Here is a 26,553-nt window from a genome sequence, read left to right as displayed (position 1 = left end):
GCGGAGCTTGCAGTGAGCCGAGAACGCGCCACTGCACTCTAGCCTGGGCCACAGAGCGAGACTCCGTCTCAAAAAAAAAAAAAAGAAAAAAAAAAGATTTATCAAGTGTCTATCTTCCAAAAGCTGCTCCACTGAAGAGGCAATTTATATTTGAGATAGAATTAAAAGACTGCATAATAGCCTGGACGTGGTGGCTCACACTTGTAATCCCAGTACTTTGGGAGGCAGAGGCGGGAGGCAGAAGCAGGAGGCTAGCTTGAGCTGAGGACTTCCAGGGCAGCCTGGATGACAGAGTGAGACTCTGTTTCCAGAAATAATAAATAAATACAATTAAATTTGCCAAGTGTTTATGTTGGTGTTGTGGGAAATTAAAAAAAAATAAAAATATTTATTTTTATAGGTTGCAGTGAGCCAAGATTGCACCACTGCACTCCAGTGCAGGCCACAGAGAGAGACTCTGTCTCCAAAATTAATAAAAATAAAAATATTAAAATAAAATAAAATTTGCCAAGTGCATTAAACTTTCATGCTCTGTAATGAAGGTAATGAAGGGTAGTTACCTAACTTGAAAATTAGGCCCTTTTAAAATAAGAGAATTCAGGGGCTGGGCATGGTGGTTCACACCTGTAATCCCAGCACTTTGGGAGGTCGAGGGGAGGATCACTTGAGCCCAGGAGTTCTAGACCAACCTGGGCAACATGGTGAGACACTGTCTCTATGATTTTTTTTTTTAAAGAAGTCAATTGGATGTGAAAAAAAAAAATTAAACATTATCTCTGACTGTGAAAAAAAATAAAATAAGGAAATTCAGAATCATATGAGTAACAGAAGTCTAAAAGATGATTATAGAGCTGTCATTTGAAAAAGTGCCGCCTTTTATTCAACTGGTGGGGAATTACCCAACCACTTCTAGTGAATTAATAGCTGAACCAAAACCAGAATGTGGGGTTAGAACATTTCTATGACTGACTAGAATGCTGAGTGTTTATTGTAATTATCAGTAAGATACTTATGAGAGAACTGTAGCTCTCCTTAATTTTAAAGTTGCCTTTATAAAAATATTTCAAACAAAAAAATGTTTTTTAAAAATAAATCAAATTTAAAAGAGGAAAAAATGTTTTCATTGAATTATGTTGTTCTGATTACTTTGCTGAGGGACACAGACACTGGTCTTCTTAAGCTGTGGCTTGAATGATGCCGACCCCAAATATTCAATAAATATTTGATGGATGAACCACAACAAATAATGATATGCAACTGAAACAAAGTAACACTGTATTAAATAAATACTACTATAGAATCATGATTTAGGCTGGGCGTGGTGGCTCACGCCTGTAATCCCAGCACTTTGGGAGGCTGAGGTGGGTAGATCACCTGAGTTCAGGAGTTCAAAACCAGTGTGGCCAACATGGCAAAACCTTGTCTCTACTAAAAATACAAAAATTAACTGGGCGTGGTGTCAAGTGCCTGTAATTCCAGCTACCTGGGAGGCTGAGGCAGGAGAATCGCTTGAACCTAGGAGGTGAACGTTGCAGTGAGCCAGGATTGCATCACTGCACTCCAGCCTGGGAGACAGAGCAAGACCCTGTCTCAAAAACAAAAAAGAATCATGATTTAGAGTTTTAACCATGTAATTGTAGTTTCATTAAAGTTCTTTATTGTTTTCTGTACTAATCATGTGGTCTGCTAATAAATAATTCATTTCTAAATCCTAAAGATCTTTAACTCATTTTCAGAAGAGTGGTTTAGGGCATACCGAATTTTATTTGATACATTCCATTGCTGGCTCTCCACATATGGCATCCTAGTTAACGTCTTGTTTTAATTTTGGTCTGTGCACCATCACTCATGCCTATAATCCCACTGCTTTGGGAGGCCACAGCAGGAGGATCACTTGAGGCTAGGAGTTCAAAACCAGCCTGGGCAACATTATGAGACCCCATCGCTACAAAAAATGAAAATGCATACAAATTAAAAATAATTTTTTTCAGAAACAGCACATAGTGAAAACAGCACATAGATACTACATCACCTACACTTATGCCTCATCAAATCCAACAAATCTACCCAAAGTTTATTAAAGAACCATGTAGAGGACCCAAGAAATAAACATCAGAAAAGGCGAAAATCAAAAGAAGCCCTACCCCGTCACAGTACAGTTTAAACCAAGTAGAGATATTGTTTTGACAAGCAATTTAAAATGCATTGAAACCTTAAAACACCATGCAAATACCATAATTAAAATAAGCTGTGTAAGCTCAATAAGATTAAAATAAATTCACCAGACTGGGTGTGGTGGCTCACGCCTGTAATCCCAGCACTTTGGGATGCTGAGGCGGGTGGATCACCTGAAGTCAGCAGTTCAAGACCAGCCCGGCCAACATGGTGAAACTCTATCTCTACTAAAAACACAAAAATTAGCCAGGCGTGGTGGCACATGTTTATAGTCCCAGCTACTCGGGAGGCTGAGGCAAGAGAATCGCTTGAACCTAGGAGGCAGAAGTTGCAGTGAGCCAAGATAACACCATTGCACTCCAGCATGGGCAACACAGCAAGACTCTGTCTCAAAAAAAAAAGAAAATTAAAATAAAATAAATTTACCAAACAAAATAAGACTGGGAATCTATCTAATAAACGTGGCACAAAGCATTTGTTAAAATGGGTGACCTATTCCCTCAATTCCCTCAAGTCTGACTTGACTGTCCTCATTTCCATCACTTTCTACTACAAAACCAACTTGTCTTTTTTTTTTTTTTGAGATGGAGTCTTGCTCTGTTGCCAGGCTGGAGAGCAGTGGCGCGATCTCGGCTCTCTGCAACCTCCGCCTCCTGGGTTCAAGTGATTCTCGTGCTTCAGCCTCCCAAATAGCTGGGATTACAGGTGCCCACCGCCATGCTGAGCTAATTTTTGTATTTTTAGTAGAGACAGGGTTTCACCATGTTGGTCAGATGGTCTCGATCTCTTGATCTTGTGATCTGCCCGCCTCGGCCTCCCAAAGTGCTGGGATTACAGGCGTGAGCCACCGCGCCCGGCTGGAACCAACTTTTCTTACCTGGGTTTCCTTAGATAGAGGCAGGGAGCCTCAGGCAGGTGACAGATTTGCAGCTCATGAGCAATGCCTGCAATACCATTGACTGAAAGAAGCTTGTAACTCCCTGTGCCCTCTGGAATCTAACATAACAATGCCAGAGGTAAAGGTTGAAGATAAATAAAAACCGCAATGGTATCAGAGTACACAGTTTATAGTCAGCAATTGCAGGGCAGTCATACGCTATGCAACTAGGTTTTGGTCAACTACTGACTGCAAATGTAACTATGGTCCTCGAAGATTATAAAGGAGCTGAAAAATTCCTGTTGCCCAGTGACATAGCCATCATTGACGCCATAGTCTAATTACTTGATTTCTTTATAAATGTAGTGTAGCCTAAGCGTACAGCGTTGATAAAGTCTACAGTAGAGTACAGTAGTGTCCTAGGGCTTCACATTCACTCCCCACTCCCTCATTTCTGTCCTGCAAGCTCCATCCCTGGGAAGTGCCCTAGACCGGGGTACCATTTTTTATCTTTCATACCACATGTTTACTGCATCTTTTCTATGTTTAGACACACAAGTACTCACCACTGTGTTACAAGTGCCTACAGTATTTGGCACCGTAACGTGCAGCACGGGTTTGTAACCCAGGAGCAACAGGCTGTCGCATATAGTCTAGGTGTGTAGTAGGCTATACCATTCAGGTTTGTGTAGGTGCACTCTGATGTTTGTACAACAATGAAATTGTCATTTCTCAGAATGTTTCCCCATCATTAAGTGACATGTAACTGTATTTCAAGAGCTGTCATTAAGGGTGTTTGTTGGGTTTAAGTAACAGAGAAATCAGAACCTGGATGGTTTTAGCTAAAATACACAGATTTTTTTTTAAAGTAACATTTGAAGAAAATATATGAAAAAAATGGAGAAGTAGAAAGAGGAAATATTTTAAAGAACAGATTAATCGTGATGCCTGTTTATGACACATATTACAAGTGTTTGGAGAAAGAAATATAATCTGTGGCTTTTGGGGGAGTACCAACCATACAAACAATTTTTACAATGCATAAAGACTATGATGAACGGCCGGGCGCAGTGGCTCACACCTGTAATCCCAGCACTTTGGGAGGCCGAGGCGGGTGGATCACCTGAGTTCAGGAGTTCGAGACCAGCCTGACTGACATGGTGAAACCCCATCTCTACTAAAAATACAAAAAAAAAAAAAAAAAGAAAAAGAAATTAACTGGGCATGATGGTGCATGTCTGTAATCTCAGCTACTTGGGAGGCTGAGTCAGGAGAATCACTTGAACCCAGGAGGAGGAGGTTGCAGTGAGCCGAGATCATGCTACTGCACTCCAGCCTGGGCGACAGGGCCAGAGTCTGTCTCAAAAAAGTTTTAAAAATTTTAAAATTTTAAAAATTAAAACTGAAAAATGTTGAAGGGTGGCAGAGGATGCCACCCCAAAATATGCCACTTTGGCATAAGGATTATTTTGAGCTAAAGGCACTTGAGAAACAGCTGATACAAAAGGGACATGCTGCCTTCCTTGTCCCAGGAGAGAAGAAACGTTCTGGTCATCAGAGAAGCGGAGTCAAGGCTGAGAAAAATCTGAAAAAAAGTTCATTGTTAAACTAACTTGTATCTTTAGCCTCACGACACATTTCCACAACCGTCACTCTTAGTTCAACCTACCATAGAAGCATTTAGTTTTTGTTATGTCTTTGAATCTTCATTTTCCTATGGGGGCTCCCATGTACATGTAAAAATCTGTATACTTTTCTCTTGTTTTGAGACAGGGTCTCACTGTGTTGTCCAGGCTTGAGTGCAGCGGTGCCATCATAGCTCACTGCAACCTCCAACTCCCAGGCTCAGGCTCAAGCAATCCTCCTGCCTCAGCCACCCATGGTATTGGGATTGCAGGTGTGAGCCACCTTGCCCAGCCCTTTCTCCTGTTAATCTCACTTGTGTCAATTTAATTCTCAAACCCAGTCAGAGAGCCTAAGAGGGTAAAGGTAAAGTTTTGCTGCCCCTACAATGTTTTTTGTTGTTGTTGTTATTTCTTTGTTTTGAGATAGGGTCTCTTGCTCTGTCACCCAGGCTGGAGCGCAGTGGCACAACCACCGCTCCTGCAATCTCGACCTTCCAGGCTCCAGTGATCCTTCCACCTCAGCCTCCCAAGTGGCTGGGACTACAGGCATGTGCCACCGTGCCTGGCTAACTTTTGTAGTTTTTGTAGAGATGGGTTTTTGCCATGTTGCCCAGGTGGTCTTGAACTCCTGGGCTCAGGCGATCTGCCTGCCTCATCCTCCCAAAGTGCTGGGATTACAGCTGTGAGCCACTGCACTTGGCCTATTTTTTAAACAAAACAAAAAATCCATCCCAAAAAATTTGTAGCAAATCATTTGACAATTCATTTCCCCACCTATAAAATAAGGTGTTTGGCCTAGAATATCTCTAAGGTTCCTTATAATCTAATATTGCATATTTTGCTTTTTTTTTTTTGCATATTTTGCATTTTTTTTGGATATTTTGCTTTGAATGATGAATTATTATTTACTCAGTCACTAGACAATTATTTTAGTATGTATTTATGCTCTGGCCATTGTGCCATCACTGGACATATAGTGGGGAACAGGAAAAATATGATTGTTCATTCACCCAGTTTATGGTCAGTTGGAGAAGTCAAGGGTGGGCACTGCTTGCTACAACCAGTCATCTCCACGAAAAAGATGAAAATGTACCTGTTAGGACAAAGACAATTTTCTCTATTTGAGACAGATAAACTCCATTTTTTTTGTTGTTAAAGTAATAAGGCTTTTCCTGTTACTTTGCAAAACAATTGGAGATCTAATTCTGAATGCTTCAATGAAGCCCTGAATTCCCTGAAATCAGATGGCTGCTAGTCACTCCCAGGATGCTGGAATGGTATTAAAATATAGCCTCTTGGCCGGGTGCGGTGGCTCATGCTGTAATCCCAGCACTTTGGGAGCCCAAGGCGGGTGGATCACTTGAGGTCAGGAGTTCAAGACCAGCCTGGGCAACATGGTGAAACTCCATCTCTACTAGAAATACAAAAATTAGCCAGGAGTGGTGGCACGGGCCTGTAATCCCAGTGGGAAGCTAAAGCAGGAGAGTCGCTTGAAACCGGGAGACGGAGGCTGCAGTGAGCTGAGATCGTGCCACTGTACTCTAGCCTGCGTGACACAGTGAGCTGAGATTGTGCCACTGTATTCCAGCCTGGGTGATACAGTGAGATTCCGTCTCAAAAATCGATCAATAAATAAAATTTTTAAAAAAATTACCTCTTTAATCAAACATTCCAGATGGAAGCATGAGGATTCTTACCAGTTATTATCCATTTCTAGGCCTTTTACCAACATAACTTAGGACCATATAGGTGAAAACGGAATGAGGTTCTAAGGGAGGCACATACTTCCCTTTCATCTTTACAAGAATTCTGCAAGGTGACATTATCTTTTCTTCTTAGCTGAGAAAATAGGCTCAGAGGGTGAAGTAATTTAATAAAAGTCATGTTGCTAGAAAGTAGTGAAACGCATTAAAACCCAAGTTTGTCTGGCTCCAAATGATTTCATTCTTTTCACCACACCATGCTTCTTCCAGTGAGAGAAAGCTTTGAAGCTGTGTTTACCACAGTCTATTCTGTGGAGCACTAATAAGGTAAAAGACGTTACACAAGCGCAAACGGATGCCATAGTCATGGTCAAGCAACTCTGGGGAATGCCAAGCATAGTGGAGCACTAACAAGGCAAGATGTTACACAAGGGCAAATGGATGCCACGGTCAAGCGACTCTGGGGAATGCCAAGCATATTAAAGCCAGTGAAGTCTTACAGAAAATATATTTTTATTTTTATTTAATCAGCTTTTCCCCCAAACTCATTTGATTACCGAATCTAGATTTGTCTTCATTTAACACTTATTAACATCTCTTGAAACCAATTAAAATAATCTGGTATTGGCTTAGTTAAATGACTGAAAGAGGAAAAAGGGTTGAATGAGAGCTTTAAATTGGAAATTCAGTTTGCAAAGCAACTAAAATAAAAAACTAGCAGTTATGGGGGAAGCATGTTAAGAAGATACAGTCTGTGCTCCCAGCGCAGCTGGGAGATGGAGATAGTGGGTGGATGGAGAGAATCAGAGGCAAAAAGGGAAACAGACGTGAAATAATTCAGACAGCACATTTTCACTCAAGTTTTTAGTGATTCATGTGGGCTGAAGCTGAAGAAAAGATTGGGAAGAGAAAAGAGGCTTGAGCTGGCCCCTGAAGGATGTTAAGATTTACTCAGGGAGAGAAGAGGCTGGGAGACACTGAAAGAGAAAACAGGTTTGGAGAGTTAAAAAAAAACAAAACAAACAAAGATCTCAGGAACTATATAGGGAAATAAAATAGGACAGGTAGAGCTGGTCTAGATGATAGACAGTTACACAGGCCGGGCCAGTGGCTCATGTCTGTAATCCTAGCACTTTGGGAGGCCGAGTCCAGCAACGTCTGTAATCCCAGCACTTTGGGAGGCCGAGTCCAGCAGCGTCTGTAATCCTAGCACTTTGGGAGGCCGAGTCCAGCAACGTCTGTAATCCCAGCACTTTGGGAGGCCGAGTCCAGCAGCGTCTGTAATCCCAGCACTTTGGGAGGCCGAGTCCAGCAGCGTCTGTAATCCCAGCACTTTGGGAGGCCGAGTCCAGCAGATCGCTTCAGCCCAGGAGTTCGAGACCAGCCTGGGTAACGTGATGAAACCCTGTCTCTACAAAAAATGCAAAAATTAGCTAGGAGTGGTGGTGTACACCTGTAGTCCCAGCTACTTGGGAGGCTGAGGTAGGAGGATTGCTTGAGCCCAGGAGGTCAAGGCTACAGTGGCCTGAGATTGTGCCACTGCACTCCAGCCTGGGCGACAGAGCAAGACCCTGTCTCAAAATAAGTAAACAAATAATAAAAATATAGACAATCATACAGAAATCATCCTGTCGATAAAGATGGAAAGGATTAAAATCTGAAAGACTATGTAGACAGTCAATCTGGATAATATGTGCAATTGAAATAGATTTTTTAATTTCACAACTGGAAGGGCTCTTAGAGCAAAGTTAATAAATGTCTGTCTAATGAATCAGTCAATCCCTTGCTCTACACATCTGATAACTGAAGCCCAGAGAGGTCACTTGATTTTCCTGATGTCACACAGCTCACTAGCAGCACACCTGAGTTGATAATTCATGCCTTCTGACTACCGAGAGGTATAGTACTCATGAACTGGGCATAATATAGTGCCAAAGAAAGTGTAGAGGCCGGGCGCGGTGGCTCAAGCCTGTAATCCCAGCACTTTGGGAGGCCGAGATGGGCGGATCACGAGGTCAGGAGATCGAGACCATCCTGGCGAACACGGTGAAACCCCGTCTCTACTAAAAATATACAAAAAACTAGCCGGGCGAGGTGGCGGCGCCTGTAGTCCCAGCTACTCGGGAGGCGGAGGCAGGAGAATGGCGGGAACCCGGGAGGCGGAGCTTGCAGTGAGCTGAGATCCGGCCACTGCACTCCAGCCTGGGCGACAGAGCGAGACTCCGTCTCAAAAAAAAAAAAAAAAAAAAGAAAGAAAAGAAAGTGTAGAATGTGGAGCATGTGACATAAATCAGCACATCCAACAGAGGGTGGTTTCTGTTTGAAGAGGCCTCTTTAAAAATAATTAAGACAACGAACCCCAAACCTCCTACTGCAGAAGCAGTGCTCTTTTTAACTGTTTCTATCACAGCTTGGTCCAATACCTTGTGCAAACAAACATGATATGTATGCAGGTTGCTGTTACTAAAGAAACAAAAATTAGAGAAAAAAGAAAATTACATTTCCAAAAAGCAGCATTATCTCCAAAAGCATATGGGCCAGGCATAACATCCATGCGTGTAGTCCCAGCTGCTCGGGAAGCTGAGGTGGGAGGATAGCTTGAGCCTAGAAGTTGGAGGCAGCAGTGGCACTGATGAGGCCACAGTGCCTGCGAATAGCCATGCACTCCAGTCTGAGCAACATAGCAAGACACAGTCTCTACAAAAATAAAAATAGGCTGGGCATGGTGGCTCATGTCTGTAATCCCAGCACTTTGGGAGGCTGAGGCAGGTGGATCTCGAGGTCAAGAGATCAGGACCATCCTGGCCAACATGGAGAAACTCCATCTCTACTAAAAATACAAAAATTAGCTGGGCGTGGTGGCACGCACCTGTAGTCCTAGCTACTCTGGAGGCTGAGACAGGATAATCGCTTGAACCCGGGAGGCAGAGGTTGCAGTGAGCCGAGATTGCGCCACTGCACTCCAGCCTCGTGACAGAGCGAGACTCCGTCTCAAAAATAAATAAATAAAATAAAATAAAATAAATAAAAAAAATTAATAGGGCGTAGTGGGGCATGGTGGTCCACGCCCATAGTCCCAGCTACTTGGAAGGCTGACGTAGGAGGATCATTTGAGCCCACGAGTTCCAGGCTGCCATGAGCCTTGATCACACCACTGCACTCCAGCCTGGGCAACAGAGTGAGACACCGTCTCAGAAATAAAATAAAAATAAATAAATTTAAAAAGCGTATAGGAAAGGTAACAGAAAAGTAGAAACTTTCTTGATAAAAGAGCATCTTCTTAAAATCCCCACTCTACCTCATGTTATAATCCTTTTATTTACTACTTAGTATTAAGGATATGTTCCCTATGTGTTTGAAACATGTTTGGCGCTGGGATTCGCTTCAAAGGAAGATACTAACAATAAGAAATTCCACAATGAAAACCCGCAGTGACCAAAAAGATAATAGTGATTTGGGGTATAATTTTGACTAAAAAGATTAGGTTAGGCTGTGCGAGCATTTTTGGCCATGAAAGTACAGAAGGATGCTAGAAAAAACACAGTACGGTGGAAAAAGCGTTTCCCCGGAAGTCTGGGAGCCCACCTTTGGCATGAAAAGCGGGAGCACAGGTTGTAGTGAGCCAAGATCGTGCCATTGCACTCCAGCCTGGGCAACAGAGCAAGACTCCGTCTCCAAAAAAAAGAAAAAGAAAAAAAGAAAGTGGGAGCACAGAACAGAAAATACAGAATGCAAGCTGCCAATTATGGGAGAAAGATTATCACTCGGCCCCAGCTGGCAGGGCCACACGATAACGTGACGAGAGAGTCCGCCTGCAATCGCAGCCCTGAGGCTGCTGGTAGAGCCCGGCGCGACCCCCCGCGAAGACTACCACTCCCAACTGCGCACGGGGCGCGCCGCCGGGGCCGCCAGGGCGGCTTCACGCGCAAGGCACTGTGGGACTCGTAGTCTTTCTCCCCACCAGCTCCTCGGAGCGGGAGAGACCCGAATTTTTGTAAATGATCCGCCCTTCCAGGCCCTGCTTCTCTTTCCTCCCTTTCCCTCCCACCTCCTTCTTTCACCGAGAGTTTGAAAATTCCCGCGGAGCCAGCGCTCGAGCGCGGAACTATCGCGAGAACTCTGGTCCCTGCAGCCGCGATCTCCGCCGGTTCTCCCCTCCCTCTCCGCCCTTTTCCTCCGCTCCCTCCCTTCCGGGGCGTGTGGAACTCGGTCTGTCGGCCCGAGGTAATGCGCAGAGCGGCGCCGGCGCTGTTCGAGGCGACCAGGCAGCGTTGCAAGGGGAAGGACCCAGAACCGCGGCGGGAGCAGCGACTGCGTGTTAGCCGCTGAGCGGTCTGCAGGCCCACAGCCCGCGAAGGCACCCTCGGGGGCGTGTGGCTTTCAGGTGGCCGGGGCGGTCGCAGGCGGAGGCCGGCGCGCGGAGGAGCGGCTTCAGCCGGGCGGAGGGGTGTGATCCCGGCCCGTGGCGGCCACGTCTCCCGGGAGATGCTGTGACGGACCCGCACGGGAGGAGCTCGCGCCTGGCCTGGCGACCCGGTGGACTCGGCCCGCGGCGGCGCGCTCACCCGCCCTGCTCAGGTAGGGGGAAGGGAGGGAGGGGGTTGGGCCCGCGCGGCGGAGGGCGGGTCGCTCGGCCTGGGCCCGCGGCGGCGGCGGCGGCGGGGCTTCTGCTCCGCGAGCGCCGGGCCTAGGCCGGGCGTGCGCGGGGCCAACGGATGGGGCCCGAGGGGGCGAGCGCTGGCGGTGGCGGGTACGGGAGGCTCGCGGGCGCCGGGCTTCGTTACATAACCTCGAACCGGGGGAGCGGCGGCACATGGCGGCGGAGCGGCGCTGGTGGGTTCGCGTCCTGCGCCGGCAGCCGGGTCCTTTGCCGACCCGGGAGGGCCGGGGCCGCGACCCTTTCCCACTGTCCTCCCACGCGATGCACTGGTTGGCGGGCCTTTCCCCGCGGGAAGTGACCGGCGTGCTGAGCCTGTCCTGTGTTGGCGTGTGTTCCACATGCGCCTGGGCCTGGCCGCAGTGAGTAGTCCGGGCGGGGAGAAGTTGGACTCGGCGCCCAGACGTGAGGCTCCAGCTCACCGATTGGTCAGATCAAGGAGAGTTAAAATAAAAGCACGTCTTGGGGTGCTTATTAATTTGCCTTCCTTGTTCCCACCTGGGAAGCTGAGGGCGATTACTTTGCCACTGGTTGCCTGTTTTGGTTTGGGTGATTTGTTTTGAGAGATGGGTAGATTTTGTTCTCCGAGCTTACGAGGTTCACACTGTTTGTGAGCAGAGTTTTGTGAGATGGGCGTTTATTTCCAAATCGTCAGTTGTAGAAATTTTTGGAAGAACTGGGTTCTTCGTAGAACAAAACGTAGATCCTTTGGGGAAATCCTAAAATATAGTTTATTCTCAGAATACCCTAAAGAGCCTGTAGATTTTCACAGCTGTCTTTGGCTGGGCGCAGTGGCTCGTGTCTGTAATCCCAGCACCTTGGGAGGCCGAGGCGGGAGGATCACTTGAGCCCAGGAGTTTGAGACCAGCCTGAGCAACATGGCGAGACCCCTTTTTTTTTTTTTTTAACTGTGTGTGTGTGTGTGTGTGAGCTTTCACTGAGAGAGTCTCTTAGGAGAGAAGAAATTAGTGGTTTACTGATTTCGGAGGATTTGACCAGGGATGACAAGCCCAGTTAAGCTTAATACTTGAAGGGATGTTTTAAGTGTGCTAAGCGCTATGGGAAGTCTACGTTGTCTCTGTACTGTGACTTTTGGATCCTCATCCTTCAGTAACGTACTACCAAACTGTCACGAGTTTGCAAACAACAATAATTCTCTTTAAAAAAAATTTAAAACATCATGTCAACGGGGCGTGGGTGGCGCCTTTAGTCCCGCGGCTACTCGGGAGGCTAAGGTGGGGGGATCATTTGAGCTTCAGCCTCAAACCGAGATTTCCAGGATTTCAGTGAGCTGGGATCGCGCCGCTGCACTCCAGCCTGTGTGACACAGCGAGACCCTGTTGCTAAAAAAATAAAGAATAAAAATAAAAAAGATCGTTATACGTCAGTTTTGAGACTTTTTTTTTTTTTTAATGCCTCTCCTTTTTCATAGGTACAGATACGTCTTAAGAGGACCGAACATTGTCTTTTACGCCTACCTTTAATATTTTCAGGGACTTCTCTTTCTTCCCAGAATGAAGTCTGACTTCCCTAAGTTAGCTCAAAGCCCTCTACAATAAGTATATGCTACTATCTATCCTCATATATTCACAAATTTTATGCTTTTGCTATTCCGGAATCATCACCAATCCTGGGTCCATTCTGTGGAATGTTTCTTTGCTCATGTTTTTCATCCTGGAGTGCCATCTTTCCTTTTTTAAATTCTCAAATTTCAGGACCTCCTTCGAAATCCCATGTTTTCACTGTATTCTTTTTTTTTTTTGAGACGGAGTCTCACTCTGTAGCCCAAGCTGGAGTGCAGTGGCGCGAATTTGGCTCACTGCAACCTTCGCCTCCAGGGCTCAAGCAGTTCTCGTGCCTCAGCCTGGTGAGTAGCTGGGACTACAGGAACTAGCCTCCACACCTGGCTAATTTTTTGTATTTTAGTAGAGAGGAGGTTTCACCATGTTGCCCAGAGTGATCTCGAACTCCTGAGCTCAGGCGATCTGCCCACCTCGGCCAACCAAAGTGCTGGGATTACAGGCGTGAGCCACCGCACCCAGCCCACTGTACTCTTTTATTTCCCTTTATCCACTTTTTTACTGGGATCTCACAGCATATGCACCTCTATTGTGGCATTTATTCATTGTGTCTGATATTCTGATAATTGACTATGTATCTTCTTTTCTAGATTGTAAACTCCTTAAAGTCAGGAAGTAGGTTGTCTTCTTGCCCTTGCATTCCTTTACTAACACGGTGTTTTAAAAGTAGTTCGTGATTTAAAAATGTTTGAATTAAATTGGAAACAAATTTCTGAAAGGCTTGAAGTTTCTGGGTCCACTGGTAGTTTACATTTAAATGACAATTCGTCTTTTTATTAGTCAAAAAGAAAAAAAGTAAAATTGCGTACAAAGTGGTTTATGGAAATGCTTGCTTGGTACAGGTTGCAATATAATTGTTGAACTAGATTAGAGTTCCATTTTCTGTGGTGGAATTCAGTTACTGCAGGAATTTGTGTGTTTCACACAGAAAACTGATTTATAGTATTCTGTTTTTAATATCTGGCCTAGTAATTTTAATGATTTTGTTTTGCTTAATACTGAACCAGTGTATACTTAAAAATAATTGGGCTCAATTGGTTTTATTGTTTAACATGGCTATTCCTTGTCCCTGCTAGTGTCCTAATATCCTGCTACACAGTATCCTGTTATCCTAATTTATTACATTTAGGACCTATTAGTCCAAAGGCACTGTGACCTTGTCGAATGCCCAGGAACAAGATTTGGTGATTTTTGCCTTTTAGGAATTCGTAGTGTAGTGGAGAAGACAGGCAAGCAGAAGTAATGATTTTTTTTTTTTTTTTTGAGAGAGAGTCTCGCTCTGTCACCCAGGCTGGAGTGCAGTGGCGCGATGTCAGCTCACTGCCAGCTCCGCCTCCTTGGTTCACGCCATTCTCCTGCCTCAGCCTCCCAAGTAGCTGAGACTACAGGTGCCCGCCCGGCTAAATTATTTTTGTATGTTTAGTAGAGACGGGGTTTCACCATGTTAGCCAGAATGGTCTCGATCTCCTGACCTCGTGATCTGCCAGCCTGGCCTCCCAAAGTGCTGGGATTACAGGCCTGAACCACCGCGCCCTGCCGAACATTATTTTATTTAATTAATTAATTTATTTATTTTTCTGAGGCAGAGTCTTGCTCTGTGCCAGGCTGGAGTGCAGTGGCGCGATCTTGTCTTTTTGCAACCTCTGCCTCCCGGGTTCAGCGAATCTCCTGCCTCAGCCTCCCAAGTAGCTGGGACTATAGCCCGCGCTACCGCACCCAGCTAATTTTTGTATGTTTAGTAGGGACGAGTTTCACCATGTTAGCCAGGATGGTCTTGGTCTCTTGACCTTGTGATCAGCCTGCCTCCGCGTTCCAAAGTGCTGGGATTACAGGCCTGAGCCACCGTGCCCTGCCGAACATTATTTTATTTAATTAATTAATTAATTAATTTTTCTGAGGCAGAGTCTTGCTCTGTGCCAGGCTGGAGTGCAGTGGCATGATCTTGTCTTTTTGCAACCTCTGCCTCCCGGGTTCAGCGAATCTCCTGCCTCAGCCTCCCAAGTAGCTGGGACTATATAGCCCGCACTACCGCGCCCAGCTAATTTTTGTATGTTTAGTAGGGACGAGTTTCACCATGTTAGCCAGGATGGTCTTGGTCTCTTGACCTTGTGATCAGCCTGCCTTGGCATTCCAAAGTACTGGGATTACAGGCTTGAGCTACCACACCTGGCCATGAAAAGCCATGTTTTCATTCAAAGCCGGTAGAACGTTCCTGCTCTGCCTATCTAGACTTTGGAAAGGAGTTGAAACTTTGTAAATTACTTTCTATAGGTTGCCAATGCTGGCATGTCATAAAAGGCTGGGACTCTATTTAATTTTGTACAGTACTGAACGTAGATGTTTCATGTGTGTTTGTGTTTTCATATACCTTTGTTTGAGATATTCTTTCTACTATAGTGTGTTTTTTTATATTTTATTTTTTATTTATTTATTTTTTTTTTTTTTTGAGACAGAGTCTCGCTCTGCTGCCCAGGCTGGAGTGCAGTGGCCGGATCTCAGCTCACTGCAAGCTCCGCCTCCCGGGTTCACGCCATTCTCCTGCCTCAGCCTCCCGAGTAGCTGGGACCACAGGCGCCCGCCACGTCACCCGGCTAGTTTTTTGTATTTTTTTAGTAGAGACGGGGTTTCACCATGTTCGCCAGGATGGTCTCAATCTCCTGACCTTGTGATCCGCCCGTCTTGGCCTCCCAAAGTGCTGGGATTACAGGCTTGAGCCACCGCGCCCGGTCGTTTTTGTTTTTTTTTTTTTTAAAGACAGTCTGGCTCTGTCGCTGAGGCTGGAGTGCAATGGCACCATCTCAGCTCACAGCAACCTCCACCTCCCGGGTTCAAGTGAATCCCATACCTCAGCCTCCCAAGTAACTGGGGTTACAGGTGTCTGCCACCACGACTGGCTGCTAAGTTTCATACGTTTAGTAGAGGCGGGGTTTCACCATGTTGGCCAGACTGGTCTCCAGCAAACTCCTGACCTCAACTGATTCTCCCACCTTGGCCTCCCAAAGTGCTGGGATGACAGGCGTGAGCCACAGTGCCTGGCCTATTTCTTTTTTTTTTTTTTGAGACGGGAGTCTCGCTCTGTCGCCCAGGCTGGAGTGCAGTGGCAAGATCTCGGATCACTGCAAGCTCTGCCTCCTGGGTTCACGCCATTCTCCTGCCTCAGCCTCCCGAGTAGCTGGGACTATACAGGTTCCTGCCACCACGCCCTGCTAATTTTGTTTCTGTATTTTTAGTAGAGACAGGGTTTCACCTTGTTATCTGGGATGATCTCAATCTCCTGACCTCGTGATACGCCCGCCTCGGCCTCCCAGAGTGCTGGGATTACAGGCGTGAGCCACCGTGGCCCAGCCATGCAATTGTTTTTGTTTGTTTTGAGACTTGTTTGTCTTGTTGCCCAGGCTGGAGTGCAATGGTGCAGTCTCGGCTGACTGCAACCTCTGCCTCCCGGATTCAAGTGATTCCCCTGCCTCAGCCCCCTTAGTAGCTGGGATTACAGGCATGCGCCACCACACCTGGCCAATTTTTTGTATTTAGTAGAGACGGGATTTCACCCTGTTAGTGAGGCTGGTCTCGAACTCCTGACCTCAGGTGATACACCCACCTCAGCCTCCCAAAGTGTTGGAATGACAGGCGTGAGCCACCGCGCCAGGCCCCTATTTCTAATAATACCGTGTTTTGATGTTCTCTGTAGTGTGCTTAAACTGTAAAAGTCTTAAAACCAATTTTGCCCCATAGATTCAAAGGCTGTTAAATTTGGAAAACTTTGATTTATTAAACTTTTTTTTGAACTCCTTTGTGCTGGGCACCATGATGAAGTCTGGAGAAATAAGTACTCCTCTTTTCTAGAAGCTTGGATATGAAAGGGAGGAAGACAGATTATAGTAAAGCACATTACATGTATTATTAAGTGCTAGAACCTGGATTCAAAGTTTGACTTAGAAATATGTTAGCCTGTGTTGCTATAAAGGAATATGTGAAACTGGGTAATTTATGAAGAAAAGAGGTTTATTTTGCCTCATGGTTCTGCAGGCTGTGCAGGCATGACACCAACAGCTGCCTGCCTTCTGGTGAGGGTCTCAGGAAGCTTCCAATCATGTTGGAAGGCAAAGGGAGAGCAGGATACTCACATGATGAGAGTGGGGAGTGAGGAGGTACCAGGCTTCTTGTTGTTTTTTTTTTTAAATACAGGGTCTCACTCTGTCGCCTATGCTGGAATTCAGTGGTGCAGTTATGGCTTACTGCAACCTTGACCTCCCAGGCTCAAGCAATCCCAGTAGCTGGGACTGCAGGCATGCGCCACCACACCTGACTAAATATTTTTTGTAGATACGAGATTTTGCCATGTGGTCCAGGCTGATGTCGAACTCCTGGGCTCAGTCAATCTGCCTGCCTCAACCTCCCAAAGTGCTGGGAGCCACTACGCCTGGCTTTAAACAGCCAGATCTCATGTGAATTCATTACTCTGGAGAGGGCACCAACCCATTCATGAGGGGTCCTCTCCCATGACCCAGATACCTCCTACCAGGCCCCACCTCCAACTTTTCAATATGAGATTGGGGGGGTACAAATATACAAACCACATTAGGTTTATTTTTTCTATTTTTAGAAACGGAATATTGCCCAGGCTGGAGTGCAGTGGCGTGATCATAGCTTACCGCAACCTCCAACTCCTGGTCTTAAGTGATCCTTCCACCTAAGCTTCCCAGAGTGCTGGGCGTACAGGCATGAGCCATCATGTCTGGCCACGGTTTAAATACTGTGGCTTTATTCTCTTTGAGCTAGTACTTCTATATCATCTTTGTTTTGCATTCAAACAAAGTAACAAAACTCACGCAGCCTAAAAACATTTACTGTATTTCATTTTCCAGAAAAATGCTCATTGTGTGTTATCCTTTGGACTTTGGATTTTGTGAAAATCTTTCCAAAATTCTATTGGGATGATTTTGATTGAAGTATAAGGATCATGGAACTTTTTTGCTTATTATCCATTAGCACTCCTTTGAATACACTTTAGAAAAAGCTACTGCATGGAATTCTGAAGGTTTTGGTTCTGGTTGAATTACTTTGGTTTTAAGTTTAGTAGAAAAAATGTGTTAACTTCAGTTCATCATTAAACTGGTTTTATCAAGCTTTGTAAAAGGCTGTCAGAGGGGAAAACAACATAGTAACAATGTGATTCTGGTCTTTTTGTTTTGTTTCTCTAAAAATTTTTTGGTACCTACTTAGTAGGAGATGAATAGGATCAATTTGTATAAATATAACAGCAGCTAAGGCTTGAGTATAGGACCCTCATGAGGGTTTTGTATTGGAGGCTAATGGTCATAGCTTCCTGTTGATGCACACACCCTTTATATTAGGTTAGACTTTTGGATCTGTTTTGGATAATAAAAAGCAGACTTCTGCTTTTAATGACTTGGAAATCTCAAACATAACTTCCTAGGTTTTGTGACTTAATGGTGACATATGTGATTAAGTTTTTTGAGGCAGTCTATCAAGTTTTTGTCTAGAAGATGGCATTTATAGCCTGAACAGAAAATGATAACTCATGTATTTTAATTTTTTGAGTGAATCTTTGAAATGTTTTTTTCACATAAATTTTTTGGGGGGAGGGGACTCATGGAGAGAATAAGAATGACAAGAAAGAACGTTAGGTTGATTTTTGCCTTGTTCCCATCCTAAGGCTACATAAATATCTTCTGTATTTTTAAAGTTGTATTTTTATTTTATATATATGTATATGTTTTAAGATTCTTTAAGTAATTATTGATTTTATAAGAAATCCAAGCCGTACTGAAATGAGCAAATCACAAATTTGCATCACGCAAAAGTAAACGGCACTAATGCTTTGTGAAATTTTTTTATTTTTATTTTTTTTATTTTTTATTTTTGAGACGGAGTCTCGCTCTGTCGCCCAGGCTGGAGTGCAGTGGCGCAATCTCGGCTCACTGCAAGCTCCGCCTCCCGGGTTCACGCCATTCTCCTACCTCAGCCTCCCGAGTAGCTGGGACTACAGGCGCCCGCCACTGCGCCCGGCTAATTTTTTTCTATTTTTTAGTAGAGACGGGGTTTCACCATGGTCTCGATCTCCTGACCTTGTGATCCGCCCGCCTCGGCCTCCCAAAGTGCTGGGATTACAGGCGTGAGCCACCGCGCCCGGCCGTGAATATTTCAGACATCTCTGTTTGAAGATAAACAGATGGAATAATTCATAGTGACTGTTGTATGAAATGCTAATTTTTAGGAAAAGTTAATTTTATAAGATAACTGAAAGGAAAGGAATTGTTAAATTTTTAATAGTTCTTTTAACATAAATATTTTGTTACAAACTTTTAAAAGCTAAACGCATCTGTTAGAAGTGGCTGTTATCCTGTTATTTTACCACAGGTTTCAGTTTGATAGTATTGATTCTCTTCTATGAGAATGATTTGGGCTGAGTGTTAGAACTGAATGTAGTCCTTTCTACACTCAATACATAGGAGGAGTGCTGAGAAACGGTGATGACTTGTACCTCGGATCTCTCTTTTGCCTGATTTATATTCTACGCCTTTGGGCCTTCACCTTTCTCCCAAAAAAGCTGCACAGTTCCCTGAAACATGGGCCTCTGCTCAGGTCCTGTGGCATGGTATGTAATTAGGGACTTCCAGACCTGGAGTTTTCCTGGGGTTATCTAATTCCCCCTTCATTTCACTTCTCCCCACACACGCTAAAGGATGTTAGAATTCTCTGGATTTTGTGAACTCACCTTCTTTCTTCTGTACCTGCTTCTGTGTGCTACACACACACACACACACACACACACACACACACACACACTTCACTTGCTAGATATCAGGTGAGGAATGTAAAGTAATGTATCACTTCTACCGCTTCACTCTACCAGTGTGTGAGGTCTTTGCTGCAGATGAGTAGCACATTATACCAGACGTGTTTATTGAATAGTCCACACGTCCCCTCTGAACTGAAATATCCAAATAGCTTTTTTTTTTTTTTTTTTTTTTGAGACGGAGTCTCGCTCTGTCACCCAGGCTGGAGTGCGGTGGCCGGATCTCTGCTCACTGCAAGCTCCACCTCCTGGGTTTACGCCATTCTCCTGCCTCAGCCTCCCGAGTAGCTGGGACTACAGGCGCTCACCACCTCGCCCGGCTAGTTTTTTGTATTGTTTTAGTAGAGACGGGGTTTCACCGTGTTAGCCAGGATGGTCTCGATCTCCTGACCTCGTGATCCGCCCGTCTCGGCCTCCCAAAGTGCTGGGATTACAGGCTTGAGCCACCGCGCCCGGCCGAACCAAATAGCTTTTTATCATCTGCTGAACTTTGTGATTCTGTGTCTAGATTATCTGTTTCATTGACCTATTTGTCCATTATTAGCCTATATCACATTGTTTCAGTTATTAAATTATTTATTTTTTTGGGGGGGACAGAGTCTCACTGTCACCTAGGCTGGAGTGCAGTGGCACAATTTTGGCCCACTGCAACCCTTGACTCCTAGGTTCTCGTGCCTCAGCCTCCCGAGTAGCTGGGATTACAGACACATGTCACCATGCCTAGCCAATTTTTGTATTTTTAGTAGAGATGGGGCTTCACCATGTTAGTCAGGCTGGTCTCGATCTCCCGACCTCAGGTGGTCCACCCACCTCAGCCTCCCAAAGTGGTGCTGGGATTACGGGCATGAGCCACTGTGCCCAGCCTTTTTTTTTTTTCCTAACTATTTGATTAAATAAGTTCGTCTTCATTCTCCTTTGGTTGTATTTAATACTAGTATTTCGCTGTTAAGAATACTATTGATAGGCTGGTGTCTCACACCTGTAATCCCAGCACTTTGGGAGGCTGAAGCAGGAGGATTGCTTGAACCCAGGAGTTCGAGACCATCATGAGCAACATAGTGAGACCTCATCTCTACTAAAAAAAAAAAAAAAAAAAGAAACAGCCAGGCATGGTGGCACGTGCCTGTAGTCCCAACTACTGGGGAGGCTGAGACGAGAGGATTGCTAGAGCCCAGGAGAGTAAGGCTGCATTGAGCTATGATAATGCCACTGCACTCCAGCCTGGGTGACAGAGTGAGACCCTGTCTCAAAACAAACAAAACCCAAAAAAACTGCAACACAATACTCGATATACAGTGTACATTCTTGCACATGTCCTTCCCCTTTTATTTGAGGCGGAGTCTCGCTCTGTCACCCACACTGGAGTGCAGTGCTGCAGTCTCTGCTCACTGCAACCTCTGCCTCGTGGGTTGAAGCAGTTCTCCTGTCTCAGCCTCCTGAGTAGCTGGAACTAGAGGCGCATACCACCATGCCCGACTGATTTTTGTGTTTTTAATAGAGACAGGGTTTCACCATACTGGTTGGGCTAGTCTCGAATTCCTGACCTCAGGTGATCCACCTGCCGAGGCCTCCCAAAGTGCTGGGATTACAGACATGAGCCACTGTGCCCAGCCCTGTATTTGTTTTCAACATGGGTATGTAACAAAGTCTAAAATATATCAGTAGATCTTTATTGTCTCAGGCAGTAAGAAGACTCTGTGTGGTTTATTTAAACCCCATGCAGCCGTTATTATTGTTGTGTAGTCAGTGTTTAGATTTTTTTTCTGTATATGTACCAGTACTTTGACATCATCATTCTTGTTGCCTCTCAGACCTTCTATCTGATCTCTGTTCTACCTGAAGCTTTCTGGAATCCTTTAGCATTTGTTTTAGGCAAACTTTTTTTTGGTCTAAAAACGTATTTCCTATTTGTTAAGGATCTTTTCAGTAATATATAATTATGTTGGCAGTTAAACTTTGGATTAGACTTCTGAAGATATTCCAGAATTCTGATTTCCACTACTGTTGTTGAGTCATTTCTCTTTTTTTGTAGTGCCTAGGATTCATTGGACTTCCTGAGTCAGGGTATCGGTGTGTCTCTACAAATCTGGGAAATATATTACTTCTTCCTATTAGTATTGTATTTTGGGGGAAGATTCTGATTAGGCATATCTTAGATCTTCTTTATATTGTCTGTAATTTAAAACTACTCATCCCTTTGTGCTGCATTCTGAATAAGTTTTTGGGACTTTCTAGTTTACTTTTTTACTTACCCTTTGAGTTTGTTTTTGTTGAATATTAAGTAGGTACAAAATAATTTATTTGGTGAGTGGGTGCAAAAGAATATAAGCTAGAGAAGATCACGGTACAGTGAATACCTGTATACTCAGCACCAAGTTCTAGAGAAAGAACATTACCACTACTTCAGAGTCCCTCATATTCTTCCACTTTCCCTCTCAAATCCACTGTGGATTCTATGTTTATTTTTTCCTTGTTTTTTTCATAGTTTCGTCATGTTTGCATCCTTAAGCAATATTTTGCTTAGTTGTGCATGTCTTTTTAACCTTATATAAATGTCATTTTGCATGTTTTTTCTGCTGCTTTTAGTTTTATTTTTATTGTTTATTGTTTGTGTCAGAGTTTCACTCTTGTTGCCCAGGCTGGAGTGCAATGGCATGATCTTGGCTCACTGCAACCTTCACCTCCCAGGTTCAAGCAATTCTCCTGCCTTAGCCTCCAGAGTAGCTGAGATTACAGGCATTCGCCACCACGGCCAGCTAATTTTTTTTTTTTTTTTCGGTATTAGTAGAGATGGGGTTTCACCATGTTGGCCAGGCTAGTCTTGAACTCCTGACCTCAGGTAATCCACCCGCGTTGGCCTCCTAAAGTACTGGGATTATAGGCGTGAGCCACTGTGCCTGCACTTTTATTGTTGTTTGTTTTTTTATTTTGAGATGAAGTCTCACTCTGTCACCCAGGCTGGAGTGCAGTGGCATGATCTTGGCTCACTGCAAGCTCCGCCTCCTGGGTTCACGCCATTCTCCTGCCTCAGCCTCCTAAGTAGCTGGGACTACAGGCACATGCCACCATGCCCAGCTGATTTTTTGTATTTTTAGTAGAGACAGAGTTTCACCTTGTTAGCCAGGATGGTCTTGATCTCCTGACCTCGTGATTCACCCGCCTCAGCCTCCCAAAGTGCTGGGATTACAGGCGTGAGCCACCGCACCTGGCAGGTTAATAATGTATTCTGACATGCATTCATATTGTTGCGTGTAGCTGTGATTCATTCTCATTGCTCCATTGAGTTTTAGTTTTTAATTTTTCATTTTTAGAAATTTTACTATTTTTTCAAATCTACTTGATTTTTCCTTTATCACATTTACAGTTCTTTCTTATCAAGCTAAATCGCTGATTTACACAAATATATTAGCCATTTACTTTCTAATCTCTGGTAATTTCAATATCTGAAGTTCTCAATAATCTGATTCTGCTGGCTGTTGATATCCTTGTGTGTTTTATTATTTGGACTGTGAGCTGCTTTTCTTTTTTCTTTCTTTTTTTTTTGAGACAGAGTCTCACTCTGCCGTCAGACTGGAGTGCAGTGGCACAATCTCGGCTCACTGCAACCTCTGCCTCCTGGGTTCAAGTGATTCTCCTGCCTCAGCCTCCTGAGTAGCTGGAATTACAAGTGTATGCCACCATGCCTGGCTGATTTATTTCCGTGTTTTTAGTAGAGACGGGTTTTCACCGTGTTGGCCAGGATGGTCTCTATCTCTTGACCTCATGATCCACCTGCCTCGGCCTCCCAAAGTGCTGGGATTACAGGCATGGGCCACCGCGCCCGTACCTGTGAGCTTATTTTCTTTCTTGCTTTAACTTTGAGAGTTCTTTGAGATTCCAGAGGGAGGGTGTGTGGTTGTTTCTGTGGGTTGCTTGGAGCAGCCAACCTGAATATACTTGATAATAAAATCTCCTCTTGAGGATTTTTTTTTTTTTTTTTTTTTTTTTGAGACAGAGTCTCGCTGTGTCTCCCAGGCTGGAGTGCAGTGGCGCGATCTCGGCTCACTGCAAGCTCCGCCTCCCGGGTTCACGCCATTCTCCCGCCTCAGCCTCCCAAGTAGCTGGGACTACAGGCGCCCGCCACCACGCCCAGCTAGTTTTTTGTATTTTTAGTAGAGACGGGGTTTCACCATGTTAGCCGGGATAGTCTCGATCTCCTGACCTCGTGATCCACCCGCCTCGGCCTCCCAAAGTGCTGGGATTACAGGCTTGAGCCACCGCGCCCGGCGAGGATTTTTTTTTTTTTTTAGATGGAGTCTTGCTCTGTCGCCGAGGCTAGAGTGCAGTGAGACTCACTACAACCTCCACCTCCTGGGTTCAAGTGATTCTCCTGCCTCAGCCTCCCGAGAAGCTGGGACTACAGGTGCCCGCCACCACGCCTGGCTAATTCTTTGTATTTTTAGTAGAGACGGGGTTTCACCATGTTAGCCAGGATGATCTCGATCTCCTGACCTCATAATCCGCCCGCCTTGGCCTCCCAAAGTGCTGGGATTACAGGCGTGAGCCACCACTCCCGGCCTCTTGAGGATTTTCATATAACATAGCTTGAATTCTGGCCACACATTTGTATGAAAGAAAATGTTGTCTTTCAGAGCAAGAGACTCAGAGCCATGGTCAGTGTGGACAGCTTTATTACTTCCCATCCTGTACAATGGGGATTGTTCTTGCTCACCTTTAGGCTGATGTGGCCTAGTGGAGTTTAATGGGTTTGAGGGAAGCTCTTATTAGTTGTCTTTGCCCTAAGCTTTATGTTTTGCCCCTGGATCTTAGAGTGCCCAGAGTAAGATCAGGGTTCCCAGGACTGGATTTGATAGCTAACCAACTCAGATGGCTAAAATCTTTCTGTATTTTAACTAGTATTTTTGGGTGTTTATAATGGGAATCTGATCTTCGAAATGAAAGACAATTTTATGCATATCTTTTTTCTGTCCAGCAAAAGATATGTACCAAACTTGATTTCTGGGTTTCTGTGAATTTACACATTTTTCATGGACTTTCTCCCCCTTTATTGAAGAAGTAATTTTTCTTTTTCTTTTTCTTTTTTTTTTTTTTTTTTGAGAAAGAGTCTCGCTCTGTCGCCCAGGCTGGAGTGCAGTGGTGTGATCTCGGCTCACTGCAAGCTCCGCCTCCTGGGTTCACACCATTCTCCCGCCTCAGCCTCCTGAGCAGCTGGGATTACAGGCACCCACCACACACCCAGCTAGATTTTTGCATTTTTAGTAGAGACGGGATTTCACCGTGTTAGCCAGGATGGTCTCGATCTCCTGGGATGGTCTCGATCTCCTGACCTCATGATCCGCCCACCTCAGCCTCCCAAAGTGCTGGGATTACAGGCATGAGCCACTGCGCCTGGCCTGAAGAAGTAATTTTTCTAAAAGACGCCAATCACTTTTTCTTTTTTCTGTGGGGAGGATGGTGGTGGTGAAGTGTTCTTTGCAAGGAGGTTAGACAGTGAGATGAATTGCACTGAACTAGTGTTTAAAGAATCTAGGGACTGTAATCCCAGCACTTTGGGAGGCCGAGACGGGCGGATCACGAGGTCAGGAGATCGAGACCATCTGGCTAACACGGTGACACCCCGTCTCTACTAAAAAATACAAAAAACTAGCTGGGCGAGGCGGTGGGCGCCTGTAGTCCCAGCTACTTGGGAGACTGAGGCAGGAGAATGGCGTGAACGCGGGAGGCGGAGCTTGCAGTGAGCTGAGATCCGGCCACTGCATTCCAGCCTGGGCGACAGAGTGAGACTCTGTCTCAAAAATAAAAGGAATCTAGGGAATAATGTATATCCTTAATACATCTGGCTTAATGACTGTTTACTTTCCTAAAGCTGTTTGGGAAATATTTCCTCTTTTTGTTTGTTTGTTTTTGAGACGGAGTCTCGCTCTGTCGCCCAGGCTGGAGTGCAGTGGCGCAATCTCGGCTCACTGCAAGCTCTGCCTCCCGGGTTCCCGCCATTCTTCTTCCTCTGCCTCCGGAGTAGCTGGGACTACAGGAGCCCGCCACCACACCCGGCTAATTTTTTGTATTTTTAGTAGGGACGGGGTTTCACCGTGTTAGCCAGGATGGTCTCGATCTCCTGACCTCGTGATCTGCCTGCCTTGGCCTCCCAAAGTGCTGGGATTATAGGCGTGAGCCACCGCGCCCGGCCTGGGAAATATTTTCTTAGGAGACAGTAGAATACCTTGGTCCCAGATGCATGTTACTTATTTTTGAGACTGGATTTTGCTCTGTTGCCCGTGCTGGAGTGAAGTGGCACAATCCTAGCTCACCGGAGGCGCAGCCTTGAACTTCTGGGATCAGTTCATCCTCCTGCCTCAGTCTCCCAAGTAGCTGGGACTTAAAGGCGTGAGCGTCCGCATCTGGCCAATATGTATTTTGTAACCAGATTTTAGTTTTTCTTTATTTTGTTGGTGGCTTTCACTGTTTTTCTTGGCTGGAGATAATCTAGTATATTGTTTACAAATGTGTCATAATAATGTTTTCTTTTAAAAATATTTACAGTGGAAGTATGCGAGACTTAAGAGCTCAAGTGACTAGTGGTCTCCTGCCATTTCCAGAAGTGACTCTTCAAGCCCTTGGAGAAGACGAAATAACATTAGAATCTGTGCTTCGTGGAAAGTTTGCTGCAGGTAAACATAATGTTGCTGAACATTTACTAATACAGTTGATTTGTAAGTTAAATAATAAGTATATGTTTTAGTTTCTTTATGTGGAAGAAATAAAAACAGAACCTAAGTGATCTTAAATATATAACATCTACAATTACATATATAACATTTCTAAGGTCTTGAACCACGTTATCAGTGAACCTCTGATTGGGGAGTTACAGTTAATTTTTCCTTATTAAAAGTTTCACGTGTTTTGTATCTTAGTATTATCTATGTTTGGGAAATAGAAGTAACATGCAACTAGTTTTTCTTCATAATCAGGGAGTTTTATTGGTGATGCGTTTGGATTAGAACTTGAACAGTGTCATGAGTAGAAAAATCTAGGGCCCTAGATGTTATAAAATTTTCAGAAAATCATATTTTCTTATTTCACTAACCCTGAATAAGATCTTAATATGTAACTTAGATT

At 44.8% G+C, this 26,553-nt stretch overlaps 1 protein-coding gene across 3 annotated transcripts in view; it reads left to right on the top strand.

Annotated features, from left to right (window-relative positions):
• Positions 1-10,559: 10,559 nt before the first annotated feature.
• The window catches only part of AHCTF1 (AT-hook containing transcription factor 1), a 97,232-nt gene continuing 81,238 nt past the window's right edge, over positions 10,560-26,553 (top strand). Inside the window, exons 1-2 of one of the 3 annotated variants that reach the window (XM_037986111.2) lie at positions 10,560-10,958; positions 25,978-26,105. In XM_037986111.2, coding sequence (XP_037842039.2) covers positions 25,985-26,105 — 121 coding nt within the window. In that variant the 5' untranslated portion in view covers positions 10,560-10,958; positions 25,978-25,984. Of the gene's footprint in view, positions 10,959-11,299; positions 11,400-25,977; positions 26,106-26,553 lie in introns of those variants that run through there. The other 2 variants (XM_037986109.2, XM_073011918.1) reach the window with 2 other exon arrangements.

The sequence above is a fragment of the Chlorocebus sabaeus genome, chromosome 25 (assembly GCF_047675955.1).
Source record: "Chlorocebus sabaeus isolate Y175 chromosome 25, mChlSab1.0.hap1, whole genome shotgun sequence".
In the NCBI taxonomy this organism is placed as follows: domain Eukaryota; kingdom Metazoa; phylum Chordata; class Mammalia; order Primates; family Cercopithecidae; genus Chlorocebus; species Chlorocebus sabaeus.
Note: the sequence above shows the minus strand (reverse complement) of the source record. Positions and strands in the feature narration are given on the sequence as shown.